This window comes from Peromyscus maniculatus, chromosome 1 (assembly GCF_049852395.1).
Source record: "Peromyscus maniculatus bairdii isolate BWxNUB_F1_BW_parent chromosome 1, HU_Pman_BW_mat_3.1, whole genome shotgun sequence".
Classification (NCBI taxonomy): domain Eukaryota; kingdom Metazoa; phylum Chordata; class Mammalia; order Rodentia; family Cricetidae; genus Peromyscus; species Peromyscus maniculatus.
Window position 1 is genome coordinate 157,572,936 of NC_134852.1, and position 27,747 is coordinate 157,600,682.

The 27,747-nt window shown below is 45.9% G+C and overlaps 2 protein-coding genes across 2 annotated transcripts; one reads left to right on the forward strand and one right to left on the reverse strand.

Moving 5' to 3' along the window:
- Positions 1-10,614: 10,614 nt before the first annotated feature.
- On the reverse strand, positions 10,615-24,334 carry Ccs (copper chaperone for superoxide dismutase). Its single transcript, XM_006980570.4, has 8 exons — positions 24,178-24,334; positions 23,811-23,883; positions 18,784-18,921; positions 17,965-18,142; positions 17,484-17,544; positions 11,164-11,241; positions 10,990-11,093; positions 10,615-10,884 (listed from the first exon to the last, which is right to left on the reverse strand). Exons 1-8 carry the CDS (start codon positions 24,214-24,216, stop codon positions 10,728-10,730), a joined length of 828 nt encoding a protein of 275 aa, XP_006980632.1. The 5' UTR covers positions 24,217-24,334; the 3' UTR covers positions 10,615-10,727.
- Ccdc87 (coiled-coil domain containing 87) lies at positions 24,270-27,217 on the forward strand. The gene has a single exon (XM_006980762.4). It carries the CDS (start codon positions 24,452-24,454, stop codon positions 27,014-27,016), a length of 2,565 nt encoding a protein of 854 aa, XP_006980824.1. The 5' UTR covers positions 24,270-24,451; the 3' UTR covers positions 27,017-27,217.
- The last annotated feature ends 530 nt before the right edge of the window (positions 27,218-27,747 follow it).

The window sequence follows — 27,747 nt, forward strand, 5'->3', positions numbered from 1 at the left end:
AGCCATGCGTGATGGCACACCTTTAACTACAGCACTCTGGAGACTGGTGGACTGTTTGAGGCCAGCCTAGTCTACATAGTGAGTTCCAAGACAGCCAGAGCTATGTAGAAACCCTGGCCGGGCGGTGGTGGCTCATGCCTTTAATCCCAGCACTCGGGAGGCAGAGGCAGGCGGATCTCTCTGAGTTCGAGGCCAGTCTGGTCTACAGAGTGAGTTCCAGGACAGGCTCCAAAGCTACACAGAGAAACCCTGTGTCAAAACAAAACAAAAAAAAAAAAAAAAAAGACAACAAAACCTTAGAGGGGCTGCTCACTGGTTACTAGCACTTGCTGCTTTTCCAGAGGACTTGAGTTCAATTCCCAGCACTCACAATGTGGCTCCAGCTAACTCCAGTTCCAAGGGATCCGATGCCCTCTTCTGTCCACTGCACGTATGTGGTGCACAGACATACAGGCAGGCAAAACACCCACACACATAAACCAATAAAATTTTAAAAATTAAAACCTAAAACAATTTTAAAAAACAAGCAGAGCTAGACGAAGTGGCTCACTGCTGTAATCTTTCCGGAGGCTGAGGCAAAAAAAGATCAGTGCGAATTTCAGGCCAAGCCTCAGAGTGAGATTTTAAAATTTTAACAAAGGGCTGGAGAGATGGCTCAGCCATTAAAGGATAGGCTCACAACCAAAAATATAAGAGTTCGGGTCCCAGCACCCACGACTCTCCAGCTACCTATTTATTGCCGGGCGCTGGTGGCACACTCCGGAGCCAGAGCCAGGCAGATCTCTGTGAGTTCGAGGCCAGTCTGGTCTACAGAGGGGGATCCAGGACAGGCACCAAAACTACACAGAGAAACCCCGTCTCAAAAAAAAAAAAAACAAAACAAATTTAAACAAATTGCCAATAGCATAAACTCATTAACTACTTGCCCACCATATTACACATCTTCCATATGGAGAAGGCTAAGAACAATCACTGAACAGAATGACAACCTAAACTTTTGTGCCTATATATTATATATATTATATATATATTATAGTGAGAGAAAGACAGGCAATAAGGGAAATAGTGCCAATGGTGGTAGCTCACCCTTGTAAGCCGAGCACTTCGGAGTCTGAGGCCAACATGGTCTATAGAGTAAGACCCTGTCTCAATAATTCAATAAATAATAAATAAACACAGCATGTTAGATGGTGATAAAGACTTGAAATAGCCAAGGAATAATACCAGTCAGAAAGCACAAGCCTAAAAACCCTGGGAACGGGAGCAAGTCTGGCTGGTTCAAGGAAGAGCCAAAAGCCGATGGGCCTGGAGTTAGGCACAGTGACTACAGAGCAGAAAGGAGAAGAGCTGTGTGGTGCCCTGTGGGTCATTGGAATGATTACCTTCTACCCTGAAAGTGGGCCTTTATAGAGGGCATCAGACAGAAGCGATGTGATAGCATAGGCTGCATGGTTATAAGTGTTCTGACCGCTCTCGAGATGGGCAAAAACGAATAGAGAACAATTGTTTGCACAGGATAATAATTCCTACTGCCAAAGTCCAGGACATGGTGATGTGATGAATGTTGCCGTGGCAGAATAAAATGCAATCAGAAGCTAGACCGTGGTGGCTCCCCCCTTTAATCTCAGCACTGGGAGGGAGGGGAGAAGCAGTCAGGTCTCTGAGTTCAAGGCCAACCTGGTCTATAGAGTTCCAGGACAGCCAAGGCTACACAGAGAAACCCTGTCAAAAAAAAAAAAAAAAAAAAAAGTGGTCAGATCTGGGGTTCTTTAGAGCCCTTGCCATACATGATTAGATGTCCGTTGTGAAAGGAGTCAAAGGTGACATGGAGCACATGGAAGCGTGGAGTTAGCTGAGATAGAGAACATTGTGAGAGAAACAGGTTTTTTATAAATGATCAGAAAGTCAATTCTCACTCATTATGGTCTGAATGTTTGAATTCCCCCCAAATTCATGTGTTGAAACTTTGTTGTTGTTGTCATTGTTTTGTTTGTTTGTCTTTCCGAAGACAAGGTTTCATTATGTGTAGCTCAGGCTGGCCTTGAACTCAGAGATCCACCTGTCTCTGCCTGCTGAGTGCTAGGATCAAAAGGCTTGCTCAGCTTAAGTCGTGCTGGGATCAAGAAAAATGGGCCTTGGCAGTTCGTGTTCCTGGAGTTGTATCCATGCCAGTGGATGCCCACACACTCCAGAAGAGAATTTGACATTGCTGCTGCCATTGTTGCTGTTATAGCAGTGGGGGGCCACCGCTGCTACTGTTTCTGGGATTACCATTTTATAATTGGTTACTACAGCTAGCACAGTGGAGACCCTGGCAGCAAAAGTAGTTAGCACAGTTAGTTAATCTTTCATTCTATTGGGCATGATAAATTTAATTCAATAGTTATATACATTTCAATTGGCTTTGAAAATTATAAATTATAAACTCAAGTTCCATTTGCTTTTGGGATACCATCTTACAAGGACTCCAATTTGCAGTAAGGCTTATTAAGGAAGGGAATGGCTCAGTTGCCTTTAGCCTACTGGCTGTGGGTGGATTAGGATTTCTGTTGGTCTTTTCTGTGTCGAACACACAGATTGCAAGCCCAGCGCCACTTTGAGATCTGTGGCAGCAGTTAACTCTGCAGCTCACACACGATTGAGCCTGTATGATAATGAGAAACAGGTAATGCCTAGGGGTGCTCACCAACCTAAGACAGAGCTCCTGTGTGGCCTGGGCAGGCATCTCCATGAAGGATAAGTTGACCTGCTGATGTCCCAAGCAACTTAAGTCAGAAGCTCATTTTTTAGTAAAAGGGAGACCTGTAGGACCCTGGCCCCGGTTTTGGGTAAGTGTTGCCTTGCTTGCTGACCTTGACCTTGATATCCTCCCTATGCTAATTCCCTGCCGGGTTCCATCCTCCTGAATGCTTAAGGGAAGTTCCTGGTCTGTGTTTCCTGCATAATGGCCATTAACAGCTTAGATGCAAGATTGTAAAACATCAGTAGGGAACTTCTGCCCTCTGGGGTTCTCCCATTGTGCTGTAAGCCTGTATTTAAGACCTCCTCCCTCCTTCAATAAACAGCATTATGCATTAAAAAAAAAAAAGGCTTGCTCTACCACACTCAATATTGGTGAAATTATTAAGGCCACTCCATGTATTTAAAAGGAGATTTATTTAATGGCATAACTTACAAATGAAGGGATAGGTAAGTTGAGGGTTCTGGCAAAGACACAGCATAGTCCAGCGGCAGTGTTCTCTGGAGAGCTCTGTAGGTCCACTTCTAGCATCCGGGTTCCCAGCCGCAAGAGCACACACCACGTCCAGATCTCGGGTCTTCAGGGCCCTCCCTTGGGCCCGCCTTGTAGGCGTGATAGTTCCCGAAGCATCAGTGGGGATTGGAACTTCCAGACCAAAGCTGGAATGGCTACCCACTTCATCTCCCCCTTTTTGTCTAAATAAGAAGGTTCTAACTTAATACAAGATTATATAGAAAGGAATGGTTATCAAATATTATCCGGGAGTAAAGGGATAATGACCTAAATAAGATGGAACTACAATCAATGCGAACAATATCAAGCAAGAAACACATACTAAAATCCAGAGAAGTCTAGAGTGTAGGTAAATGGTATGTTACAAAGATCATTCCAAAGGGTGTCCTATCCTAAAGAACCTGAATCTAATACTTAATATGTTTTTTATCTAAGATTATATATATATATATATATATATATATATATATATATATATATTAAGTTGTAACTATAACTGGTAGTCTTCAATCCCATCAAAGACCTGAGAAGGAATATAATGGTACCTGAGAAATGGTAGATGGTTGCAAGCAACTTTCGGGAATCTTGCAAGAGTAGACTGAGACAGCTGGCAGCCTGGACAGTCACCTAATGTTTGGCCTAAATTGAAACCTAATCACCAGTGTTATGATATTTAACACATTCTTTTACTAGTTGATAAGGGAAAAGAGATCATCATAGCCAGGATATATATTTAAAGAGTTATACTATCTACTGCTGAAAAGGAGGAAGAAGGCATACATACATTCTGTTGATAGTGTGGATTTTACCTCCTTCTAGAGAAATATTCATTACTCCCAGCTGGAAAGACTGCTGTTCACCCCAGACAGAGCAAAGAAACAATCCATCCATGTCCTGCTTGGTGAGCCCATAAGTTTATTTGTTACAGGAACAGAGGTGACCCTTGGGCAGTTTGTAATCCTGAAAAGCCCTCCCTCAAATGAGTGCCGACTCATAAATTGGCATCAAGGTGGTCCCTTGCCCAGCTGGCAGGCAGCTGTATCACAAATGGTTTCCCCTCCCCAGCAGTTGCTTACCACTTAAATTGCCTTGGGTTGAGAAGTGCTGGGCATGTAGCTCAGTTGGTAGCGTGCTTACCTAACATGCAAAGGGCCCCGTGTTTCATCCCCAGCACTATATGAATTGGGCATAGTGGTCTACCCTGTAATACCAGCACTCGGGGAGGAGGCAGGAGGATCAGAAGTTGAAGGTCATCCCAAGTTGTAGATAACCTGGGATACATGAGACCCTGTGTCAAATAAATAAGTAAATAACCTTGGGGGGGGGCCTCTGGAGCCTTGTGGATTTCTTTTACTTTTTTATATGTATGGATATTTGCCTGTATATGTCCATGCACCACCTGCATGGCGTGCCGGTGGAAGCCAAACCAGGACAGACATCATGTCCACTGGAACTGGAGTCACAGATGTTTGTGAGCTGCTGTGTGGATGCTGGAAGTCAAACCCTCGTCCTCTGGAAGCTCTCCCTGTACTCCTAATTGCTGAGCCATCTCTCCAGCCCCTTGTGGGTTTCTTATTCTTGAGAGCTCCCCTTTCCTTCCAGGAAATCATGTTTCAATCTAGAGGAAACAGCTCCACAACAAAGTATAACAGAAATAGACCATTTTAGCCATATTCAAGTACACAGCTCTGTGGTCTCAAGTACATTTACATTGTTGTACAGATACCACCACCATCTACCTCCAGGACATTCTTACCTTCCTCGGCTGAACCTCTGTCCTATCAACACGAACCCATTCATCCTCTCTCCATCCTTGAAACCACCATTTGATTTTCTCTTTGTAAATTTGCATATTTTGAGTACTTCAAAGAAGTAAATTATACAAATATTTATCCTACTGTGACAGATTTATTGTACTTAGCATAATGTATCCAAGCTTCATATTATAGTGTATCAAAATTCCCCTTTAAGGCTGAATAATATTCTATTGCATGCATACCACATTTTCTTTATCCATTGCTCCATCAGTGGACACTTTGTGTTGAATTTTGGCTATTATGGATAATGTTGCTAAGAACATGCATGTACAAATACATTTGAGGGCCAATGAAAAAGTCTCAGTTGGTAAAGGTACTTACTACCAATCTGATGACCTGATTTTGCTCATATACATGAAATAATCAATCAAAAAATTTAAGTAGAGCTGGGCATGGTGGGCACACACTTTTAATCTCAGCATTCAGGAGGCAGAGACAGGCAAATCTGTAAGTTCGAGGCCAGCCTGGTCTACAAAGAGAGTTCCAAGAACAGCCAGGGCTGTTACACAGAGAAACCTTGTCCCCCCCCAAAAAAAAAAAAATTAAGTAAATTATTTGCATAGTCAAATTGTTTTAAAATACATTTTATAATTACTATTAGTAAATGTTTAGTACTTATTTTATATATCTTTATACCAGGAGCCTCATGGAAAAAAAATAAGCCCTGATTTAAATAGCCTTTGAGGGTCAGTGAAATGTCTCAGTTGATAAGGGTACTTGCAACCAGTCCAGTGATCTGAGTTTGCTCCCCAAGACAGCATGGTGGAAGGAGAGGACTGATTCCCTCATGTTGTGCTTGGACTTCTGCACACACATCCTACTCCCCAACACAGTTATAAATAAAAGTTAAAATATATATATACAGCGTTTAAGCCCTTGCCTCCTGAATGCTGGGATCAAAGGTACATCAAAGATTTCACCCACGTTAGGCATGGCCATGTGACTCACTCTGGCCAATGAAAAGTTAGAAGTGCTGTTTGTCCTGTCAGTCATAAATGTTAAGAGCCAGGACGTATTTGACCAAGGACTCTTCCTTCTGCTAATAGTGGACATAATGAGCTAGGGCTTCTGTGGTCCAGAATGACTTCAGTGGGCCTATCCTGGTCTGTACAAACACCCTAACCAGTATTAAATGGGAGAACTAAGCTCAAAGATATTTCTAAGCAAGTGCTCTACCACTGAGCCATTCCCCTAGTCCATGAAAGGCATTTCTAATAATACATACTTCATGTGAAGTGCTTTTGATGAAATACGTTTTCTGGTCAGCCTCAAATGCTAATCAAATGGTTATTATTGCCATTTTACCGCTGGTAGTTCTTTCTTTCTTTTTCTTTTTTTTTTTTTTTTTTGGGTTTTCGAGACAGGGTTTCTCTATGTAGCTTTGCGCCTGTCCTGGAACTCATTTGGTAGCCCAGGCTGGCCTTGAACTCACAGAGATCCACCTGGCTCTGCCTCCCGAGTGCTGGGATTAGAGGTGTGTGCCACTGATGCCCAGCAAGCATGAACTTCTTAAAAAATAAATGTAAAAAAATCTTGAGGAAAAAATGTGTCCTATAGCCTCAGTCCTTTATATTGTTCCCTAAGCCACGCTTGCTAATGTTTATGTGCAAAGCCATTCATTTGATTGGGTGTGATAATGATTTAAAGAAAAGCCTCCTAAACTGTGTCAAACGTTATATGGTGTCACGCAACAATGATAAAAAAATCAACTCAAAATCATGAGTCGGGTTGTGAGTGGTGGCACACACCTTTACCCCCGGTACTCAGGAGCAGCAACAAGTGGATCTTGTAAATCTGAGGACAGCCTGGTATATATAGCAAGTTTCAAGCTAACTGGGCTATACACTGAGACCCAATTTTAAAAAGTGTGTGTGTGTGTGTGTGTGTGTGTGTGTGTGTGTGTGTGTGTGTGTGTGTGTGTTGGGGGTGGGTAGGAGGTGGGACTGGAGAGATGATTCAAAGTTAAGAGCATTCACTGTTCTTCCAGAGGACCCTGGTTCAGTTCCTAGCACCCACATGGTAGCTCACAACCATCCCTAACTCCAGTTCTGACAAGGGATCAGATAACTTCATCTGAGCTCTTTAAGCACCAGACACACACAACATTCATACATAAAACAATCAAATTATTTGCATACTAAAATTATTTTAAAATAAATTTAATTATAATTCATTATTAGTAGTGTTTGATTTGAATACTTATTTTATGTACCTTTATACAAGGGGCCTCATGAAAAAAAAATTAAGATGAATTAAGGCATATTGGAGAGGTGCTAGAGAAATAGATTAGTGGTTAAGAGTACTTGTTGCTCTTACAGGAGATCCATATTCAGTTCCTAGTACCCATGTGGTAGTTCACAACCATCTGTAACTCCAGTTCCAGAGGTCAAACGATCTCTTCTAGCCTCCATAGACATCAGGTATGCATGTGGCACACAGGCAAACACATTTTTTCAAATCTTTTAAAGTATATGGGAAAGCCAAGCCTGGTGGCACATGTCTTTAATCTCAGCACTCAGGAGACAGGGGCAGGTAGATCTCTGTGAGTTCGAGTCCAGCCTGGTCTACAGAGCAAGTAGAGGGCTACACAGTGAGCTACACAGTGAGATCCTGTCAAAGAAAGTATTTGGGAGGAGGGGCATGCATAGGTTCATTACAAATACCTTCCCATTTTATGGCACTTGAGCATTCATGAATTTTGATAATCTATGAGGGCCCAGAATCCAAACCATGTGGATACTTTAAATTAATCATTAATGTAAATGAAATGTGTTTTTCAGCTACATTTAGTGACTCACTTTACCTCCAAGAGTACCATACACAAGAGTGCATGCAAATGACCAGGAAGTAGGGAGAGGGGTCCTAGGCCCCAAGCTTCAAAAGACTGGTGCCCTGGACCCAAGGGGAGAAATAAAACCAGCAGAACAGCCAGAAGGAACAGGGTCCAGGGCCTGCCGCTGCAGTAACCTTGAAGCAGGAAAGAGGTAAGGCCTGGGAATTGGGAGTGGAGCCAGGAGGCTCAAAGTCAAGGCCAGCTATAAAAACCACTGCCTGGTTCTAAGCAGGTGGCAGAGGGGACAAAGTTTGTGGTCTGACAGCTCACCCAATCATGAAAACAGCTTTGTCAGGATGAGCAAGCCTGATGTGGCCCACGGAATAGATAGTAGGGAACCTGAATCTAGGACCCACAGCCATTTCCCAGTTAGCAGCCATCTGCCAAGAAGAGACCTTCGTTGGGATTCCCTCAAGTACTCCATGGACTCTCAGGCTCATAGCCACAGCTTCCTTAATCTGTACATCTCAGGTTCTGTGCCATGCATTATTTCTTAATTAGGTGGAAAGCAGGGCATGATCATTTTAGCATTTGGGAGGAGAAGGCAGGAGGATCAAGAGTTTAAGGTCATCCTCAGCTATAGAGGGAGTCAGATGCTAGCCTTGACTACAAGAGTTCGAGGCTAGCCAGGTCTACAAAGGACAGCTAGGGCTGTCTCAAAAAACAAACAAGAAAAAATTTAAAACTTTAAGAGAGCGAGGCATTGTGGCACATTCTTTAATCCTAGCATTTGGGAGGCAAAGGCAGGTGAATCCCTCTGAGTTTGAGGCTAGCCTGGTCTACATAGTGAGCTCCAGGACATCCAGGGCTATATAGAGAGATTCTGTCCCAAAACAAACAATATATTCTGGGAGAAAGAAATAGAAATATATTTTAGTAATCTAACCAATATGTATAATACAGATAATGATCTATAATATAAGATAATGTGTAATAAAAGGGCCAATGATATGGCTCAGTGGGTAAAGGAACTTGCCATGAGAATCTGGCAAGTTGAGTTAGAGTTACATAAAGACAGGAGAGAACCAATTCCACTAAATTGTCCTCTGACCTCCACATGCCTGCCTTGTCACAAGTGTATGCACACAGTAATAAAAATAGCCACATGCAATAATGCATAGTATATTATAATATGTAATTATGATACACAATATATATTATGTATAAAAATATAACCAGACATTTATGCATGATCCTCTTTATAACCAAGTAAAAAAGGCGTAAGTTTCATGAAAAAAATATTAGATTAACTGAGAGTAAAAATGGGGGCTGGAGAGATGGCTCAGCAGTTAAGAACACTGGCTGCTCTTCCAGAGGTCCTGAGTTCAATTCCCAACAACCACATGGTGGCTCACAACCATCTATAATGGAATCCAGTGCTCTCTTCTGCTCTGCAGACATACATGCATACAGAGCACTCATATACATAAAATACATAAGTAAAAAAATAAGTAAATCTTGTGCCACACAAGCTTAAAGACCTGGGTTCGGATCCCCAGGATCCATATAAATGCTCGGGAGATGGAGATAGGAGGTTTGTGGAGCAAATTGGCATAACCAAATAAGCAAACTGTTTCAATATTTAAGGTAGAAAATAACTATGGAAGACAATGGATGTTGTAGCAAGAGATCTCAAAGAGCATTGCACCTGGCTTGAATTCCAGAATGTTAGCACCTAGGCTTTGAACTGCCTTTTGTAATTGTCTTTTGTGATTGTTACTTTTGTTTGAAGTGTTTGATTACTGTCTGAGTTCTTCCTGAAGAATTCAGAGCCTTTGCAAAACTTAGTTATGAGATGACTTAGAAAACCCAGATGTCTCATAGCTGAAAACTGCTTGGGTAAATGGTTCCTTCAAACAACTCCAGATAAGAGGTTTTGGTGTGTGGAAATTGACTTGCTAGGAGGTGTAAAGTGTGTAACAAGAAAAGAAGGTTTTTGTGAAGCAATGAGGAGTCAGTTCACCGGAAGCTGGCTCCCCTGCTGCTCTGCTAAGCCAAACTTCATCTTGGAGTGACCCTAATTCTTCCATGGGCCCATGCAAAACAGAACACCAACAGGATGTCAGCTTCTCCTCTCCACATGCATGCACACAGCCATGCATACCACACACACATACATACACAAAGAGTAAAAGAAAACAACGCAAGAGGTTAAGTGTTTAAAGGGGAAGGGACATGCATCACAGGACACAAGCATACCTCGAATCCCAGGACAGGAGGCAGCTGGCCGCACCATGACCCGAGTTGGGAACTGCAGGGTGGCCAGACTCTCCAGCAGCTCTCAGGCTTTCTCTAGGCATCTGCCTCATCCCTCTGGCTTTTTGGCCTGGCTTTTTTTTTTTTTTTTTTTTTTTTTTTTCTGATACTCAGTTGACGAGGAAGAGAAAAGGGCCACTGTTTCACTGTCCCCATCCATAGAGAAAAGAGACCTAATGCTAGATCCCAGATTTCTTGGAGACACAGGCCCAGGTTGGCTCTAGAGTTCTTTTAGTTCAATTCAGTAGTAGTGAGGGACTTAGGGAGATCACACACAAACATGTAACTGCTATGGCCCTTTATCATGACTCCAAGGAGTACAAGGAATACTCAGGATATATATATGGACTTAAAGGTATTTGGTACCAAATTCAATGGGTAGCTCTGGATGCAGACAGCAGAGAGACTCTACTCACCACGCCCATTCAAGGACACAGAGACACAGAAACACAAAGTGCTATAGGAAAATAACAATTTAATTTGCTAAGAATACAGCAAACTCTACCCTGTTCCCTCTGCAGGTAGATGTTCAGCCAGGGGGACAAAATAACCCGAGATGAGGCCCTGATCAGAGGTGAGCAGGGGGCTGGGGTGAGGAGTCTTTTCGGCCTTCACCAGCAATGGGCCTGCCTCGCTCCTCCCAGATAGTGAGGCCATCACAAGAACAGATCTGCTTGGGGTTCTGGAAAAGGCCAGCAGAGCGTGCGATGATGCCACAGGCCAACCTGTGGAAGGATGTATGGTCAGCATGGGCCTTCTCTAGGCCTCCTCAGGGTTCCATGTGCCCTACTGGCACATCAATGCCTCCTGCTGGGGGTGGCAAGACTCACCTCTTGCCAGAGTTCCCTGTGATCTTGGATAAGGGATGGTTTCCCCGGCCCAGGTCATCTTCTCCCTCATCAATAACCAGGCTGCGGCCAATCACATCCCACACCTTTGAAGGGAAACAACAGTCTTGACTCCACTGTTCTTCGAGGAGGGTCCCCACATTCTTCCCATCTTACCTTCAGCTGTTTATCCTCTATCCGGAAGGTAGATCGGCCATCAGCCTCAGCCAGGATGTTGCCCAGATCTCCCCGGTGCTGGAATGAGACCCCACAGGGAAAAGAAAGTTACACAGTCACAGCTGGTATCTTCTGCCTTCCCAGCACCTGATTCCTCATCCCATCTCCCCAAGCTTCTAATTTCCTCCTGCAGGTGTCATCTGGAAGGACTCAAAGAAGATCCTGGACACTCCCTTCCCTGGGAGTGAAATCCTGGGCAGAAAGCCACCATGCTGAAAAGAACCAGCATTCTCTGTTAGACTCAACTTCTTTCCCTACGAACCCATTGTCTCCCTGGCTTCCATTCCCAATTAGCTAAGTTCCTGTTCCTTCCTAAGCCCAAATGTCCAGTTGCTCTGGAAGCCCAAGCAAGCCTCCATTCCCCAAGGCTTAAGTTGGCTTTTCTGACCATCACAGTGACCAGCATTACTTTCCTGACTCCCAGCCTCAAGGAACAAGAGGGAAGAAATATGAGTGGGCAAAGAGATGGCCTTGCCCACTTCTCCCTTGAAGGTAACAAAAAGGTCACAGAGGCTAGGGAAATGGCTCAATGGTTGTTATGCAAGTACGGGACCAGAGCTCAGATTCCCAGCAGCCACGTGAAAGCTTAGCACATGACCATAATCCCAGTGCTAGGGGTGCGGAAATAGGTGGGTCCTGGGAGCCCACCAGTCAGCCAATCTAGTGAAAACAGCAAGCATCAGTTTCTATGAAGAGACTCTGTCTCAAACGAATAAAATGGAGAGCAATAAAGAAAGAAACAGAAGTCAACCTCTGGCCTCCACACACACACACACAGGGACAGGCCTCCCCAGACACAGGACACACACACAATGTGTGTGTACTCCCCAGTGAAGACATTCTGCCAGGTATAATGAGCAGTGTACACACTCCCCACTTTTAAAAGTGTCCAATATGGAACAGAGTGAGGACAACAGACACTAAGTTTTGAGGTGACAGGACCCAAGTGGTGAGCCACAGAAACCTACATCTGTGGGGAAAAAAAAAAATCATTTACAAACTGATTCATGAGCAGACACAAATGTCTAGGTTAGAGTGAGCTGGTTCTCATAGTCTCACAGCTGAGCAATGAAGGATGTCAGTGGCTTCTCTGGTCATAGTGGCACACACCTTTAACCCCAGCACTCAGGAGGCCGAGGCAGACAGAGCTCTGTGAGTTTGAAGTCAGGCTGGTCTACACAGAGAGTTCCAAGACAGCCAGGGCTACATAGAGAAACTACATCTAAAAATTACAAAAAACAGACAAACAAAAAATGAACAAATAAACCCCCACACACACTCAAAAAAAACAAAACAAAAAAGACATTTGGTGTAGCTAGAGTTTTCCTGCCTTGCCCACAGTCAGGACAAATCTTTGTCACCCACCAGTCCCACAGCTGCTCAGACCCAACCAAGTAAACAGAGACTTATATTGCTTACAAACTGTATGGCCGTGGCAGGCTTCTTGCTAACTGTTCTTATAGCTTAAATTAATCCATTTCCACAAATCTATACATGCTGCTTGTCAGGGTGGCGGCTGGCAGTGACTCCTTCCTGCCTTCCTGTTCTTTTATTTCTCCTCTCTGTTAGTCCCGCCTATACTTCCTGCCTAGCCACGGGCCAATCAGTGTTTTATTTATTGACCAATCAGAGCAACTTGACATACAGACCATCCCACAGCACAGCCAAGTGCAGACCATCTCAGACACCTGCACTCAGGCTTGTGGTCCTAATCATCCTCTATGTGGACCTGCTGGGTAAAGCCACGAGGAACCCAAGAAAAGGCTCCAACAGGACATACAGAACATCCCACAGCAATTTGGTTTCTATTTTATCTGATCTAGAGGAACAGTTGGCAGGCACCTGACATTTTTTTTGTCACACTGCCATATGCTAAAGAGAGTTCAAGGTGGGGAGGATGAGGAGGACCTTGCCAACTGCTTCCGGGGTTGAAGAATAAGCTGGGCAGAATGACTGAAGGCATGACCTTGCAAGGGGGTCAGGGAAAACAGCCTTTTCAATCCCTCCCCTAAGAACTGGTCAGAGAGGCCTTCAATGCCACCCCAGGATGCTGGGCCCAGCCTGTACTTTTAGGTCCTAAAGAACCAAGAAGGGTTTCCACATGGTGCATGGCAAGGCTCCTTTATATGTCAGAGGAATCCCATAGTATAGTAGAAAGGACTAGAGAGAGTGAGAGGGGAAGAAACCCGAGAGAGAGACTGTTAGGTATGTAGGGGACAGCCAGGCTTGGATGTCATTTCCCAGCTGATTTTAATTCCATCTGGACAGGCCAGGTGCTGACACCCAGAGGAACTTGCTGAACACCGGGCTGTCTCCACCACTCCATTCCTGCTGATTTTAGTCCATTTTCGGGAGAGATGGCTCAACTAGTTTAAAATTCAAATAATTTTAGAGTCTTATATATGCTACGTATATGCTCTACAAACAGGCTACGCCCATAACTTTTGGGGGTTTACTTTTACCTTTATTTCTATGTACGTGTGAGTGTGTGTGTGTGTCTGTCTGTCTGTCTGTATGCATATTGAAGTGAGACAACTTACAGGAGACAGTTTTCTCCATCATGTGGGTTTCTGGGTCAACCTCAGTTGTCAGGATCAGCAACAAATGTCTTTATGCCATTTTGTTTTTGTTTTAGAGATGGGGTCACATGTAACCCTGAGTAGCCTTGAACTTGCTATGTAGCCAAGGCTGGCCTTAAATTCCCAATCTTCCTAACTCAACCTCCCCAATACTGGGATTACAGGCATGTGCTACTATACCTAGGACAATTCTCTTTAGTTTTATTTCCTTGGTCCCTTCTGATCCCATCCCAAGTGGGGCCGAAGGGCAAGGACACAAGTACCATGGCAATCTTTGCCTTTTAGGAACATGTCTGCTCTGTCGTGACTTAGCTGGTTTCCTCTGCTGGATCTGCCACTCTAGTCTCACCTCATCCACACGGAGAGCTCCTCATCCTCATCCTTCAAAACCCAAGGAGGCAGAGACCCTACAGATGCCCCTTCACATTCTTTATGAATTACTCACTTTGGTGTGGACTGGATCAAGTACCATTTCCTGGATTAGATTACAGCATGAATCTGACTTCCATGTTGGATGCCCTCTCATCCTCTCACTCATGTGTCCTGAGAAACGCCAGCTGCTGTGTGGTGAGCTGCTCCACAGAGAAGCTCCTGTGGCAAAAGACTGATGTCTGGCCAACAGCCAAGGCCTGCCAACAGCAACACTGACTGCAAGTGGCCAACAGCCATGGGGAAGTGGATTTTCCCATGTTGAACTCCTTGACTGAGCTCCAAGAGACTTTGAGCCAGAGGCACCCAGGTTTCTGCCCCAGCCCAGAGAAACTGGGAGATGATAAATGCTTGTCACTTTATGACAATATTAATGGCATTGAATTGAAGGCAACCTAACTTACAAACTGAGCAGAAGCATGGCATTGTGAAATGGACCAGACAAAAGAACAGTTCTATCCCACCTCAGAGCATGGAGGAAGAACTTTGATCATTAGAAAAGTATGGAGCTGTCCAAAGTCCAACCATGAGTTACACGCATTAAGAAACACACAGGCAAGCTGGGCGGTGGTGGTGCACACCTTTAATCCCAGCACTGGGGAGGTAGAGGCAGGTGGATCTCTGTGAGTTCGAGGCCAGCCTGGTCTACAGAGTGGAGTTCCAGGACAGCCAGGGCTGTTATACAGAGAAACTCTGTCTCAACGCCCCCCCCCCCAAAAAAAGAAGAAGAAAGACAAGACAGACAGACAGAGGCTGTGAAATGCTTTAAACCAGCATGTCTTATTATTATGTCTGTGGATTTGGTAGTGGTGGTGGTGTTTCATTTTGTTTTATTCTAGAATATTTTCTTTAAAAAAAATTTTTTTGAGACAAGTCTTACTATGTACCCCTGTTTGGCCCAGAACTCACTGTGTAGACCAGGCTAGATTCAAACTTCCAGTGCTTGCAGTGGGAGATGCCCTCAAGCCTGGGGAGGGCTCACTGGGAGGAGGGGGCGCAGTGGCAGGGGAAGCTGCCTGAGAACTGGCTGCTGCAGGAGTATGGGAGAAGTGGCAGCTTCAGAAGCCGCTGTGTGATTCTGTACCACTCACTGGATGCCAAATTCTGGTTTTATCTAAGTTGTTCTACTACCAATAAAGACTCAGGAGTCAGATATTGGGGTAAAAACCCTGCCAGATCAGAGAAACAACGGAGGAGTAGCCTGCTGATCTTCCGTTTTGACCAGAGACCCAGCAAGCTTGTCTCTCCACATGCCCCCGACCAAAAAGACCAGGAATCTCTAAGTCCCTCCCTCCTCCTTCCTGAGCATCTTCTCCGTCCATTTCCCTGGGTCCTCTGTACTTTCTATGGCCAATTCTAGTCACTGGCTCTGCCCTCTGACCCAAGGTTAATTTTATTAACACAGTCTCGTAGTTTCACAGTGAGATCAAATATCCGGAAACACTATGTATCCCTAATTGGCCCGGTCCTCACTGGGTAGACTAGGCTAGATTCAGACTCACAGTGCTCTGCCTTCCTTTGCCTCCCAAATGCTAGGATTAAAGTGTGCACCATGATGGCCAGCTCTAAAGATTTATTTTTATTTTACTCATATGTATATATGTCTCTCTCTCTCTATATATATGTGTGTGTGTGTGTGTGTGTGTGTGTGTGTGTGTGTGTGTGTGTGTGTGTGTAGCACATTGTGTATGGGTGCCTGTGGGAGCCAGAAGAGGGTATTGGATCCCCTGGCGCTTCAATTACAGGCAACTGTGAGCCACCCAACATGGGTGCTGGGAACTGAACTAGGATCTTCTGAAAGAAAAGCAAGCACCCTTAACCACTGAGCCATCTCTCTAGCCCCACAATTCTAAAACATTGTCATACTTGACTGGTTGAACACTCCTAATTAAAAATAACCTAAACTCTTATCAGTCTTAGAATTTGTAACATCTAGATGTGGGATCTGTAACAGGGATGCTCAACTTATACCACAGTTCCATGGGATTGGGATGCCCAGCTTGTACCATGGTGCCACTGATTTTTGTGCCAGGAAGCTGTGCATTGACATCAAGACAAAAAGCAGGGCACAGGGACTCATGCCATCCATCATCTCAGCACTTAAGAGGTAGAGGAAGGAAGATCAAAACTTCAAGGTCATCCTGGGTTACAGCCTGGACTACTTGAGACCCTATCTCAAACAAAATAATAAAATGATAGAAAATTAAAACAAACTCTTGAATCTTGAGAGGATCTAAGAAGGAACTTGGGGTTTTCCAGCTCCTGGAACCAGAACTCACTTTAGGCCTTTATCTCCAAGTACAGGGTGGAGACACACCCCCTTGAGAAAGGAGACTCTAAGAGATATGTAACAGAGCACTAAGGAACATGAAATCTCTGAGCAAAAAAAGCAATGTTCTTGTGTTGGCTAATTTTGATTGTAAATTTGATTGGATTGACAAATACCTAAGAGATACGTAAAGCACACTTCTGGATGTACAAACCATGAAGGCTTTGACATAATCAATGGATTAATCCCTTGATACATTCATGATAGGTTGGCATTACTGGGAGATGGTGAAGGGTAGGAGATGGGGCTTGATTGGAGGAAATAGATCCCTAGGGAAATGTCCTTTGGGGCAGTATCTTGCCTGTCCTCTTCCTGTGAGCCTTTTCTCTGTTTTCTGGCTACCATGATGTGAACTGTTCTCTCCACCATGACCTTCCTGCTCAATCAAACAATGGAATAATTACAGTACAGATACGGTCAGTTAAGACAAAGATCACTAAGGTGGCAGGAAACTCCCTGAAGACAGAAGGAGAATCCTACGGTGGAAAATGAACCCCCAGAGTTACTGGGAATGCAGCTCAATGGCAGAGCACTTAGCTAGCACGTGTGTGGCCTTAGGCTCCATGCCTAGCACTAGAAGAAAGGAAAGGGCTGACAGAAGAGGGGATAAAGGGGGCAAGGAAGGAAGAAGAAAGGAAAAGAAAGAAGCCCCAAAGGTTCCTGCCAAGAGTATCTTTCTACGCAACCACAGAATTCCCCGCTAGACTGTGAACTTCCTCCGGGCAGGCACTGGGCTGTACTGTATTGTACCCCTAGGACCTTGATCACAAGAAGTAGCAAGTAAAGTTACTAAGCTAATCAATCAGATGAGAAGGAGAGACCCACACACCAAAGCAATCACAGTCCAAGACCCAAGAACTGCCTGCCTACCTCTGAGTCCTGGATTTTCTCTATGCCCAAACCCAGCCCAAACCTACACTTACCCGATCAGCGTCCTGAGGGCCCCCATGAGATGTTCCATCAGGGTTAAAATGGTCCCCACAGCTAAGGATGAAAATTAGCAAATAGGTATCCAAATAATAGTGTCTAGGCCCTCTTCTCTGACTACTTTTATTCAGTCACTCATTCATTCATTCAACAAACAGACCTATTATATGCCAGGATTTGGGCAAAGAACATAGAAACTAGCACATGGATTATGCCTTCTTTGAGACACAGAAGGGTAAACAACCAATCATCTTACAGAAGACACCAATAGACACAGGGCCTCTTCCTTCCCTGTATTTTGGAGTCACCCTCTACCTCAGATCTTGATTCCAATCCTCTGAGGCTTTTCATATGCCACTCTTTAAGCCTCAGTTTCCTCATCTGTTCACTGGGCCTGTGTCTATATGCCCCCAGTAGAGTACTTTTGAGGATAGAAAGTGAAAGTGTGTAGCTACGGGGATATTACAGATGACTTACCTATTGCAATCCTTTGTGAGATCCCCATACTGATGGACATGGAATCCATGCAGCCCAGGCTCCAGGCCATCAATGGTTCCCTCAATCAGGCAGAGCTCAGAGGTGAGCTGTAGGAAGCGGACCACGCCTTGTATGGCATTACGGCCCTCCAGAATGGCTACTGCTGCTCCTAGGTTCTCTGCAAGGTATGAAATGCTCACTGTCTTTCCATCTCACCCAGCCGCTGATGGACCAGCCTAACTCCATTTTAAGAATAAAAGTCATCTGGTTACAAGGTCAAAATGAGTTCATTCCTGTTTTCTGTAAAACTTGGGTTTGACCATGTATTGACCCAGTTTCTGGAATATGACATGTTCTACACCCTCCACCCTGACCTTCACCTTGATAAGATAAAATGTTCTGCCAAATAATTTTTATTTGTTCTGCCAAGTTACCAAAAGCCTTGGAGCCCTCCTAGTCTTGCAGTTGTTTTGTTTTGTTTTGTTTTTTTTGAGGGGAGGCTATATAAGCCCCACTTTTTCTTATGTTCAAAGCTATTTGAGAACCTCGCTTTAGGGAGATAGCCCTATCTAATGGAAAATAAAGCTTGCTTAATTCAACTAAAGAATTTGGGTAATGGTCTTTACTCTCGTTCCATAGGATTAACACCCTGTCCTTTCAGCAGCTTGGACGGGCAGGGAAGGAATCTCACATGACTTTCATAACTCCCCAAAGTCAATCCCGCCCCATCCTGAGACTCCTGGGGTTAGATTTATACCAGTTCTTGCTCCAGCCCTCCAGCCCCAGAGGACAAGGCCAATACTATAAGCAGTCACTCACGCAACTGGCTGCTGCCCATGCCCTTGAGTACAGCCTGTCTCCCTGTGCTTTCCAGGAGTGCTTGCACCTCCTGGCTGGGAAGAGTGGTCTGCACCAACACCATTTGGTTCTCCAGCTGCACCTCCACACTCTGGACACCTGGTAGAGACAGAGGGAGAGGTCAGAAGAGGGCTGGCATCACATGGTAGCACAACATTTACCCATCCTCATTTTTACAAAGCTTCACATGGCCAGAGGTAAGCCTGGGAGCTTCCTTCTATTATTAAGAACTTAGGTGTGGTATTTTTGTTAGTCCCGTGTGTGTGTGTGTGTGTGTGTGTGTGTGTGTGTGTGTGTGTGTGTGTATGTGTGTGTGTGTGTGTGTGTGTAATGTGAGGAGTGGAATTCAAAGGCCTCTCACACACTAGGCAAGCGCCCTATCACTCATTGAGCTACACTCCAGCCCATTTTTTGAGTTCTTATTACATGTCAGATATTATCTTACTTTTTGGTTTATTGAAGCAGGGTATCACTAGGTAGCCTAGGCTGGTCTGGAATTCAATATTTAGCCCAGCTTGGCTTTGAACTTGAGGTGAGGTGATTCCTCTGCCTCAACTTTCTAAATTCTAGGATTACAGGCATGTCCTACCATACCTGGCTTATAACTTTGGAAACATAGAAAATTCTTTTTTTTTTTTTCGTTTTTTTTTTTTTTTTTTTTTTTTTTTTTGGTTTTTCGAGACAGGGTTTCTCTGTGTAGCTTTGCGCCTTTCCTGGAGCTCACTTGGTAGCCCAGGCTGGCCTCGAACTCACAGAGATCCGCCTGGCTCTGCCTCCCGAGTGCTGGGATTAAAGGCGTGCGCCACCAACGCCCGGCTTTTTTTCGTTTTTTGAGATAGGGATTCTCTATGTAGCCTGTCCTGGATCTTGCTCTGTAGACCAGGCTGGCTTCAGACTCACAGAGATCCACCTGGCTCTGCTTCCCGAGTGCTGGGATTAAAGGCATACGCCACCACTGCTTGGCAAAAATTCTTTATAAAAAATTTTTATTAAACATGGACTAACCTGGAACCTATATATAAAGGTGGAAGAAGAGAACTGACTTCTCAAAGTTGTCCTTTGCCCTCCATATACACGCTGTGGCATGGGTGTCCCCCACTAAGCAAGTAAATAAATAAATCTTAAAAGTGGACTAACATTTTCAGCATTATTAATAACGGGTGAAAGCTGAACATTACCCAAATGTCCATCAACTGCATGACAGGATATGAAGCACAAAGGCATGGTGCAGCATAGATGAGGGTATCATTCTGCTACATGCAAAGCAGTCACCAATGGCCACATGTAGTATGTGATATCATAGGAACTAGATTAGAGGACGGGGTGTGTGTGTGCGTGTGTGCATGCGTGCGTGCGTGCGTGCGTAATAGGAAGGTGATAGAGGATACAGGATTTCTTTAGAAAGTAATGAGTATACAACCAATAGAGATGCTGGCTGCGGGGCTGGAGAGATGGCTCAGTGGTTAAGAGTACTGACTGCTCTTCCAGAGGACCTGGGTTCAAGTCCCAGCACCCACATGGCAGCTCACAACTGTCTGTAACACAAGATCTGATATCCTCACATAGTCATACATGCAGCAAAACACCAATGAAAATAAAAATAAATAAATTAAAAAAAAAGAAATGCTGGCTGCATTGCTCACTGAATGAATTAACTGGACTGCATACTTCAAATGGGTGAATTTTGCAGCATGTGAATTTTAGCTCAACAAAGCTGTTGTACACATTAAGAAAGAGGGGACCACTGCTCCATCCTGAGAGCTGACAATGAGCATGTACCACGAACTAGGTCTCTTTTTTATTTAAGATTTATTTATTATGTGTATGAGTGCTTTGCCTATATGTATATATATGCACCATTTGCATGTAGTGCCTGTGGTGGCCCTGAGAGGACATTGGATCCCCTGGAAGTGGAGTTACAGACCACTGTGAGCCACCATGTGGGTGCTAGAAACGGAACCCAGGTCTTCTGCAAGAGCAGCCCGTGTTCTTACCACTGTGTCATCCCTCCAGCCCATTAAGCCCTTTTTGATGCGTTTTACCTACATGGCTTCATTTCATATTCACAGTAACCCTGGGAATTTATCTCTGTTTTACAGATAAGGATATCAAGGCACAGAACAATGAAGCAATTTATTGGAAGTAGGTAGATTGCAGAACTGCAACTCAGTCCAGGGAGCCTAGCGACAGACAAAAACAATGAACCCAAGCCTTCTACTCACCCTAAGAAGAGCCCCTAGCCCAGGCTTCCTAGGACTCCCCCAACCCCCCCCCCCCCATATTCTACTGTCATTACCACCTCCGCTGAGCAGTCCACCTGCACTGACTACAATCCTTTGTATGTTTTGGAATGGTGAGAGAAAATCTAATGGAGGCGCCATTCCACTAAAATAGCGCATTCTGGCCAAAGCTTTCCCAAGATACAGTAGGGCCTGCTACTTCCTGTAAAGCATTCTTACTGGAAAAACAGACAAGCAGGACTTGAGCTGGACACAGAGCAATTTCAAGGCTTCAGCGGGTTTCTTAGGCATCAAAAAGAGACTTCTGATAACCATGTTTTCTGGTCTGAGTAAGTGAACCAGTTTGGCTTTCTCACAGCTGGGCAGGCGAGTTCCAGTATACAGAATACACTGAGCGAGAGAGTTGCCCAAGGCCTTGGGAAAGAGAGCCTTACTCTCCTCCCTGGGGCAAATGGGAGGCGCTCCAACTTCACATCTGCCCCACAGTAACTGTGGCCTCTCTTTCCTCCTCACCGAGCCCTACCAAAGCACGGCTTGGCCATACGCCAAGAGCCACCCGTCAGACGGAACCTCCGCTCTGCTGGGAACACTACCTTCTTCTGGTGCAGACCGAGGCGGGAATTTAAGAGGAATAGTCACAAAGCACTCTGCTCTGTCCTTCCTACATCAAGAGCACAGTGTCAGCTCCTCCGGGGAGTTCTTGGGTCTGGGAATCCACCCTATGCCCAGGCCAGGCTATCAGAAAATCTTATCTGCTGTTTGTGAAAAACACATTCAGGCCTCAGCACTTCTCCTAGACACGTCACTTCTCCTTAGCCTGCTCAAGAACCCCATCTATGGGCTCCCTGTTTTCTTTGTTGACGCCTTACTTAGCACAGTGGTTCTCAACCTTCCTAATGCTGCAACCTTTTAATATAGTTCCTCATGTTATAAATAAGTATTAATAATATTAAAATAATTAAAAATAATTATAAAATTATTTTTGTTGCTACTTCATAACTGTAATTCTGGTACTGTTATGAATTGTAATGTAAATATCTGATATGTGACCCCTGTGAAAGAGTCCTTCAGCCCCCAAGGGGGTCACAATCCACAGGTTGAGAACCATTGCTTTAGGATCTTGCCAAGGTGGTTTTTTCTTTTTTTCTTTCTTTTTCTTTGTGTGTGTGTGTGTGTGTGTGTGTAGTATGCACGCATGTGTGTATGCATGTTCCAATGTGTGTGTGTGTATACATGTGTAGTATGCACGCATGTGTGTATGCATGTTCCAAAGTCTGGGGGCATATACTAGGTTGGTGCATATGGAGGCCATATGTCTTCCTTGATTGCTCTCTTACCTTTTCTGTTGAGGCAGGTTCTGTCACTTGAACCCAGAGTACACTGATTTAGCTAGTCTAGCTAGCAAGCTTGTCCTGGGATCCCCGTCTCTATCTTCTGAGTGCTGGGACTGCAGATGGGCTGCCACCCCTGTCTGGCATTTATGCAGGTGCGGGGAATCTCATACTGATGCAGCTAGCACTTTTACCAGCTCAGCCAGCTCCCTAGCCCCAGCAGGTAAACTATTTTTGGCACAAGACTGACAGCTGGAAGCAGAGAAACAACACCACAAAGTTGTCCTGTGACCTCCACATGCATAGCCCCCCTCCCACAAACACATCATGTACAAATTCACTAATAATAAATTTTTAAAAATCAGTTCCAGGCTGGGCGTGGTGGCACACACCTTTCATCTCAGCACTAGGGAGGCAGAGGCAAGCAGATCTCTGTGAGTTGAAGGCCAACTTGGTCAGGACAGCCTGGGCTATGTATAGAGACCTTGTCTCAAAAAAGAGAGAGAGAGAGAGAGAATCAGCTCCCCAGTCTCCTTCTAGCACACCACCTTTGCCTCTAGGCCTTTCCTCTCACAATTCCCTGAGAGTAACTGGGCGCTCACTACATGCTCGAGACTTGCATCAACGAATTCATTCTTCATGACAATCCTGAGTTATGAGCACCATTCAAACACTGCAGAAACAGGGGCATAGGAAGGAAGCACGAGCCAGGGAGCGGTGGCACACGCCTTTTTTTGTTTGTTTGTTTGTTTTTGGCTTTTTCGAGACAGGGTTTCTCTGTGTAGCTTTGCGCCTTTCCTGGGACTCACTTGGTAGCCCAGGCTGGTCTCGAACTCACAGAGATCCACCTGCCTCTGCCTCCTGAGTGCTGCAATTAAAAGCCAGTACTCGGGAGGCAGAGCCAGGCGGATCTCTGTAAGTTCGAGGCCTGCCTTGTGAGTGAGATCCAGGACAGGCACCAAAACTACACAGAGAAACCCTGTCTCGGGGGGAAAAAAAACCCAATAAGAAAAAGAAAGCCAGTTTCCAGTGTCCTGAAGATGACTCTGCCTTTTATCTTTCTAGTTGTGCCAGGCTGCAAACTTCCTGGCTTAAGCTCCCTAAGTTGGGCCAAGACTGCTGTTTGCTTTATCAGAACAGCAAGACCTCAGGTGTCCCTCAGCCCGCCCTCGATAGGAGGAGCTATACACTCTTGCTAGCAACTGCGGCTCAGCGGGCGGGACAGGCAGGGTTAGTAGAGAACTCTGGCGAGCCAAGTTTGAGGCCTGCACTCTAGGCCTCTAGGCTCTGCCTCTGGGTCTCTGTGTAACTCTGAGAAGTTTCTTTTCCTTCTCTAAGTATCTTTCTGAATATAACGGGAGTAAGGCTAAACATAAACCTTTGGGCTGATCCCAGAAAGCTTTTATTCTGCTCTTACCTGTCACCCCTTGCAGGGTCTTGTGCACCGCGTCCACACAGCTCTGACAGGTCATCTGCACTGCAAACTCCAGCTGTAAGGGCAGCAGGGCTAAGTACATGTCAGGCATTATCCTGATTCACCACCTTCCCTAGGAGGACTCTGGGCACACGTCAAACATGACTTCTGTTCAAATTCCTTCTTCATTATCTTATGAGCATTCCAGGATGGTGGTCTCACCGTCCCACACCCACAATGCGAGAGGCAAACCTATTCTCACCCCGGGATTTCATCCCTCCCCAGGAGCCTGCTCTTTCCTGGCTTCCCAAGATAACGAGCACCCCAAGGGCTGAAGTTATGCGAGGCTTCACACGAAGCTTCTACTCACCGCGCACATGGTCCCACCGTCCCCGGAATCCGACGCCATCTGGGATGTAGTCAACTGCCTGGGCAGCAAAACAACTAGGGTCCAGAGACCAACACTACTCAGTCTTGCGGGGTGGGCGGAGCCTCAGGAGCCACCCTTTGCTCCACCTCCTTGGCGCGTGCGCTTGCTAGGCCTAGGCCTACCGGCTGCGCAGGCGCATTGATGCCATTGGCCCTGGTTTCCTTAGTAACCATTTGGCGTCCTCTACCGGCTCAGCGGCGCCACCTGCGTAAAGATGGAGCCACAGAATCAGGAGCCCGACCTCAAGCCGGTCTACCACCGGTTGCTGAGTCCGCTGTCTCTCTTCCCCCGCAAGGCGACGCCTCCAGAGCCTCCGAAGAAACTCTCTCAGGAGGGCTCGACTTTGCAATCTGTCCCTCTCGCGAAGCTAAAAGTGGGGCCGCTGTGCCGCCAGGTATCCAAGCGACTAGCAGGCAGCGGGCGGGCGGCGCGGGTGACTCCTAAGGATCGACTCCGACTCACCCAGGTTATCCTAGATGAGCTGAAGTGCAGCTGGCAGGAACCTCCTACAGAACCTATTTTGAACTACGAGAACAACCAGAAGCTGCGGAAGCGGTTGGAGTCCTACGTGCTGATCTGTAGTGAGCAGCTCTTCATACGCTACCTGCACCTGCTGGTGACCCTGCCGGCCACTAGAAGGGTCTTCACTGAATCGGCCACCCTCAGCCGGTTGGCAGCCAACCTTGCCAGGGATTGCACAATCTTCCTCACCAGTCCCGATGTCTACCGCTGCCTGCTGGCTGATTTTCAGACCTTGCTGAATTTAGAGCAGACCCAGAGAGGCATATCCAAGCTGCGCCCCCCAGTCTGTCCCCCTGGGACTTTCAAACTCTGTCCAATCCCCTGGCCCCACAGCACCGGCTTGGACCAAGTGCCATGCTCTAGCCTCAACCTGAACTACCTTGTCCAACTCAGCCGCCCATATGATTTCCCCAGTGAGCCTGAACCTGATCCAGTGAAGGAGCTGAAATCTATCCCCGAGCTGAAGGGTAAAAAGCGGCTCCTCTGGGTGCCCTCTGCAAAAAAGGAAAAGGAAGTTGAAGTGGGTTCCGCACAGATGGTACCACTGCCTAGCCATTCCCCTCCTAGCAGTGAGATTTCCCACTTCCCCACTTCCCCAATCTACCCCAGGCTCCTGAGGGGCCAGTCCATGCCCTGTCTTCGTGAAGGGTGGAGTCTGGCAGATGAGTTGGGCCTCCCTCCTCTCTCCCCTCATCCTCTCACCCCACTGATCTTGGCTCCAGAGAGTAAACCACTGCCATTTGGGGACCTGGCGGCGGAGGATCTGAAGCAGAAGACAAAGGTCATGGCGATGGAGTGGGCCCACTACTCACCACTGGAATCCGGCCTGCCCCCACTCCTCGGGGTCCTTACCAGGCGCCTAACTGCCCAGCAGCACATAGAGAATCTGCAGCAAATGCTGAAGAGCCTGGAGGAAGAAGAAGCCTCTGGACAGTGGGATCTCCGCCCCCCAAGAATCGCTCCACTTCACCCACAGCCAGTGACTATTACTTTGAAGCTACAAAATCAGGTAGTAGTCCAAGTAGCTACTGTGCAACTCTCTGACAGATACTTTTCTGACACTTTCCACGTGGAGGGGGCTGGAGTCCTATACAACCATCTGGCAGGGGAACTGGATTGCAAAGCCATCGAAGAAATGGATTCTGATCGTCTTGTTGGCAATAGCACCAAAGAGGTGTACAAGGAATTGATGAGCCGAGTCTCTACTAGTCACCTCTCTTTTGATGAAGGACCCCAGATTGAGCCCTCGGCAGATAAAGATTGGTCCAACTACCTGTCCTCTGCTTTTATATACCAAGATAAACATACCCCTGTCATCAACCATGATCTGGTTGGGCTTTATTCCAAGAGATCAAGCATTCAGCTGTTGTGCCCTGAGAAGACGCCTTCTCCCACATTACTCCAAAAGGGCAGAAGCTGGGACAAGTGGCCAAACAAGACTGTATGGATGAACTGGTGGAAAACCGCTGTGTCTTCGGAAGATTACTTAAAGTACCTTCTCACTCAGGAGACAGATTTCCTCCATGTCATCTTCCAAATGTATGAAGAAGAGGCTTCTGTGGAGATACCGGTCCCTGCCAAAGAGTCCCTGGAGATTCAGCACCCGCCTCCCCTGCTGGAAGATGAAGAGCCAGACTTTGTGCCAGGAAAGTGGGATTGGAGCTCAGTGATAGAGGACAGCTCAGGACCTGCGAAAGCCCACATCCTAAATCTGCAGCAGCGTCTAGAACGACTGTGGGTCGTGTTGGAAGTCCCTGACCAGAGCCGGCTGGACATGGTCATTAAGTACAGCTCCAACGCACGCCTGCAGCAGCTACCAGCATTGATCAGGGCCTGGGAGCGGGTCCTGAAGCCCATTCAGACACGGGAGTTGTTGCTAGGGAGACTGGAGTGGTTTGAACGACAAGCCTCCGACCCCAACCGGTTCTTCCAAAAGCCTGATTTGATGCTGAGTCGACTCCTGGAGGAGAATCAGATCCGGAGCCATATCCGAAGGAAGCTCAGTCTAATGGAGACTTCTTTGATTTCCTTGCTGGAAAAGATAGAGTTAGTGTTTGGGGAGCCAGTGACCTTCAAAGGGAGGCCTTATCTAGAGAAGATGAAGCAGGACAAAGTGGAGATGCTCTATTGGCTCCAGCAGCAGCGGCGGGTTCGCAATCTGCTCCGGGCCCAGAGAGCCTTCCAACAACCGTCCATACTCACAAGGACCCGCAGCCGGGCTTTAATAGCTCCTGGGAATAGTCCTATTGCCCGCTAAGGAGACCAAATGTCCTCAAAGCCCTTCCTCACCCCCAAACACCCAGACACTCACATAGAACTCTCAATGGCTTTAGAACAACTACGGATATTTCTACAAGGGACTGAGATTCTTTGTCTTGGCATTCTAGATAAAAGGATTCCCCAAACCCGGTATTCCATGTATGTCAACAGTGCTGCACAATACAACCAGAATCCCTTATCAGATGGTCCCTTGGAGTTCATTATCACAGAGAAGGTCAGACAGAGCGAGTCATGATCTTGAAGACCATCCAGTTTAGTGTCACTATCTCACTATATTAAATTGGCTGATTAGAGCTCCAAGGCACTCGTGTTTAGGCTCAATAGCATAATACTTAAGTGCTACAGCTCTGATATTATCAGATGTATTTAAATCCTGTCTGTATGGCTTAGGTCAAGTTGCTAAACTTCTTGGTACTTGTCAAATAAGGAGTTAGGTCCCAGTTGTCACTGTCACTTCCAGTGCTCACACATTGTTGGCAGGGCTAAAACATTTTTTTCTTTTTTCTTTTCTTTCTTTCTTTTTTTTTTTTTTTTGAGACAGGATTTCTCTGTGTGTATCCCTGGCTGGAATTCACTCTGTAGACCAGGCTGGGCTCAAACTCAGAGATCTGCCTGCCTCTACTTCCCAAGTCCTGGGATTAAAGGCATGTGGCACAACCACCAGCTTAAAACATCCTTAATTAGATTTTTACTTGTTAATAAAAGCAC

Excerpts from the sequence above, each read along its gene's own strand:
- Ccs (XM_006980570.4), bottom strand. The coding sequence starts at position 24,216 with ATGGCGTCGGATTCCGGGGACGGTGGGACCATGTGCGCG. Across the intron at positions 23,884-24,177 it reads ACGGTGGGACCATGTGCGCG|CTGGAGTTTGCAGTGCAGAT; the intron begins GTGAGTAGAAGC and ends CTGCCCTTACAG. Across the intron at positions 10,885-10,989 it reads ACAGGGAACTCTGGCAAGAG|GTTGGCCTGTGGCATCATCG; the intron begins GTGAGTCTTGCC and ends ATCCTTCCACAG.
- Ccdc87 (XM_006980762.4), top strand. The coding sequence starts at position 24,452 with ATGGAGCCACAGAATCAGGAGCCCGACCTCAAGCCGGTCTACCACCGG.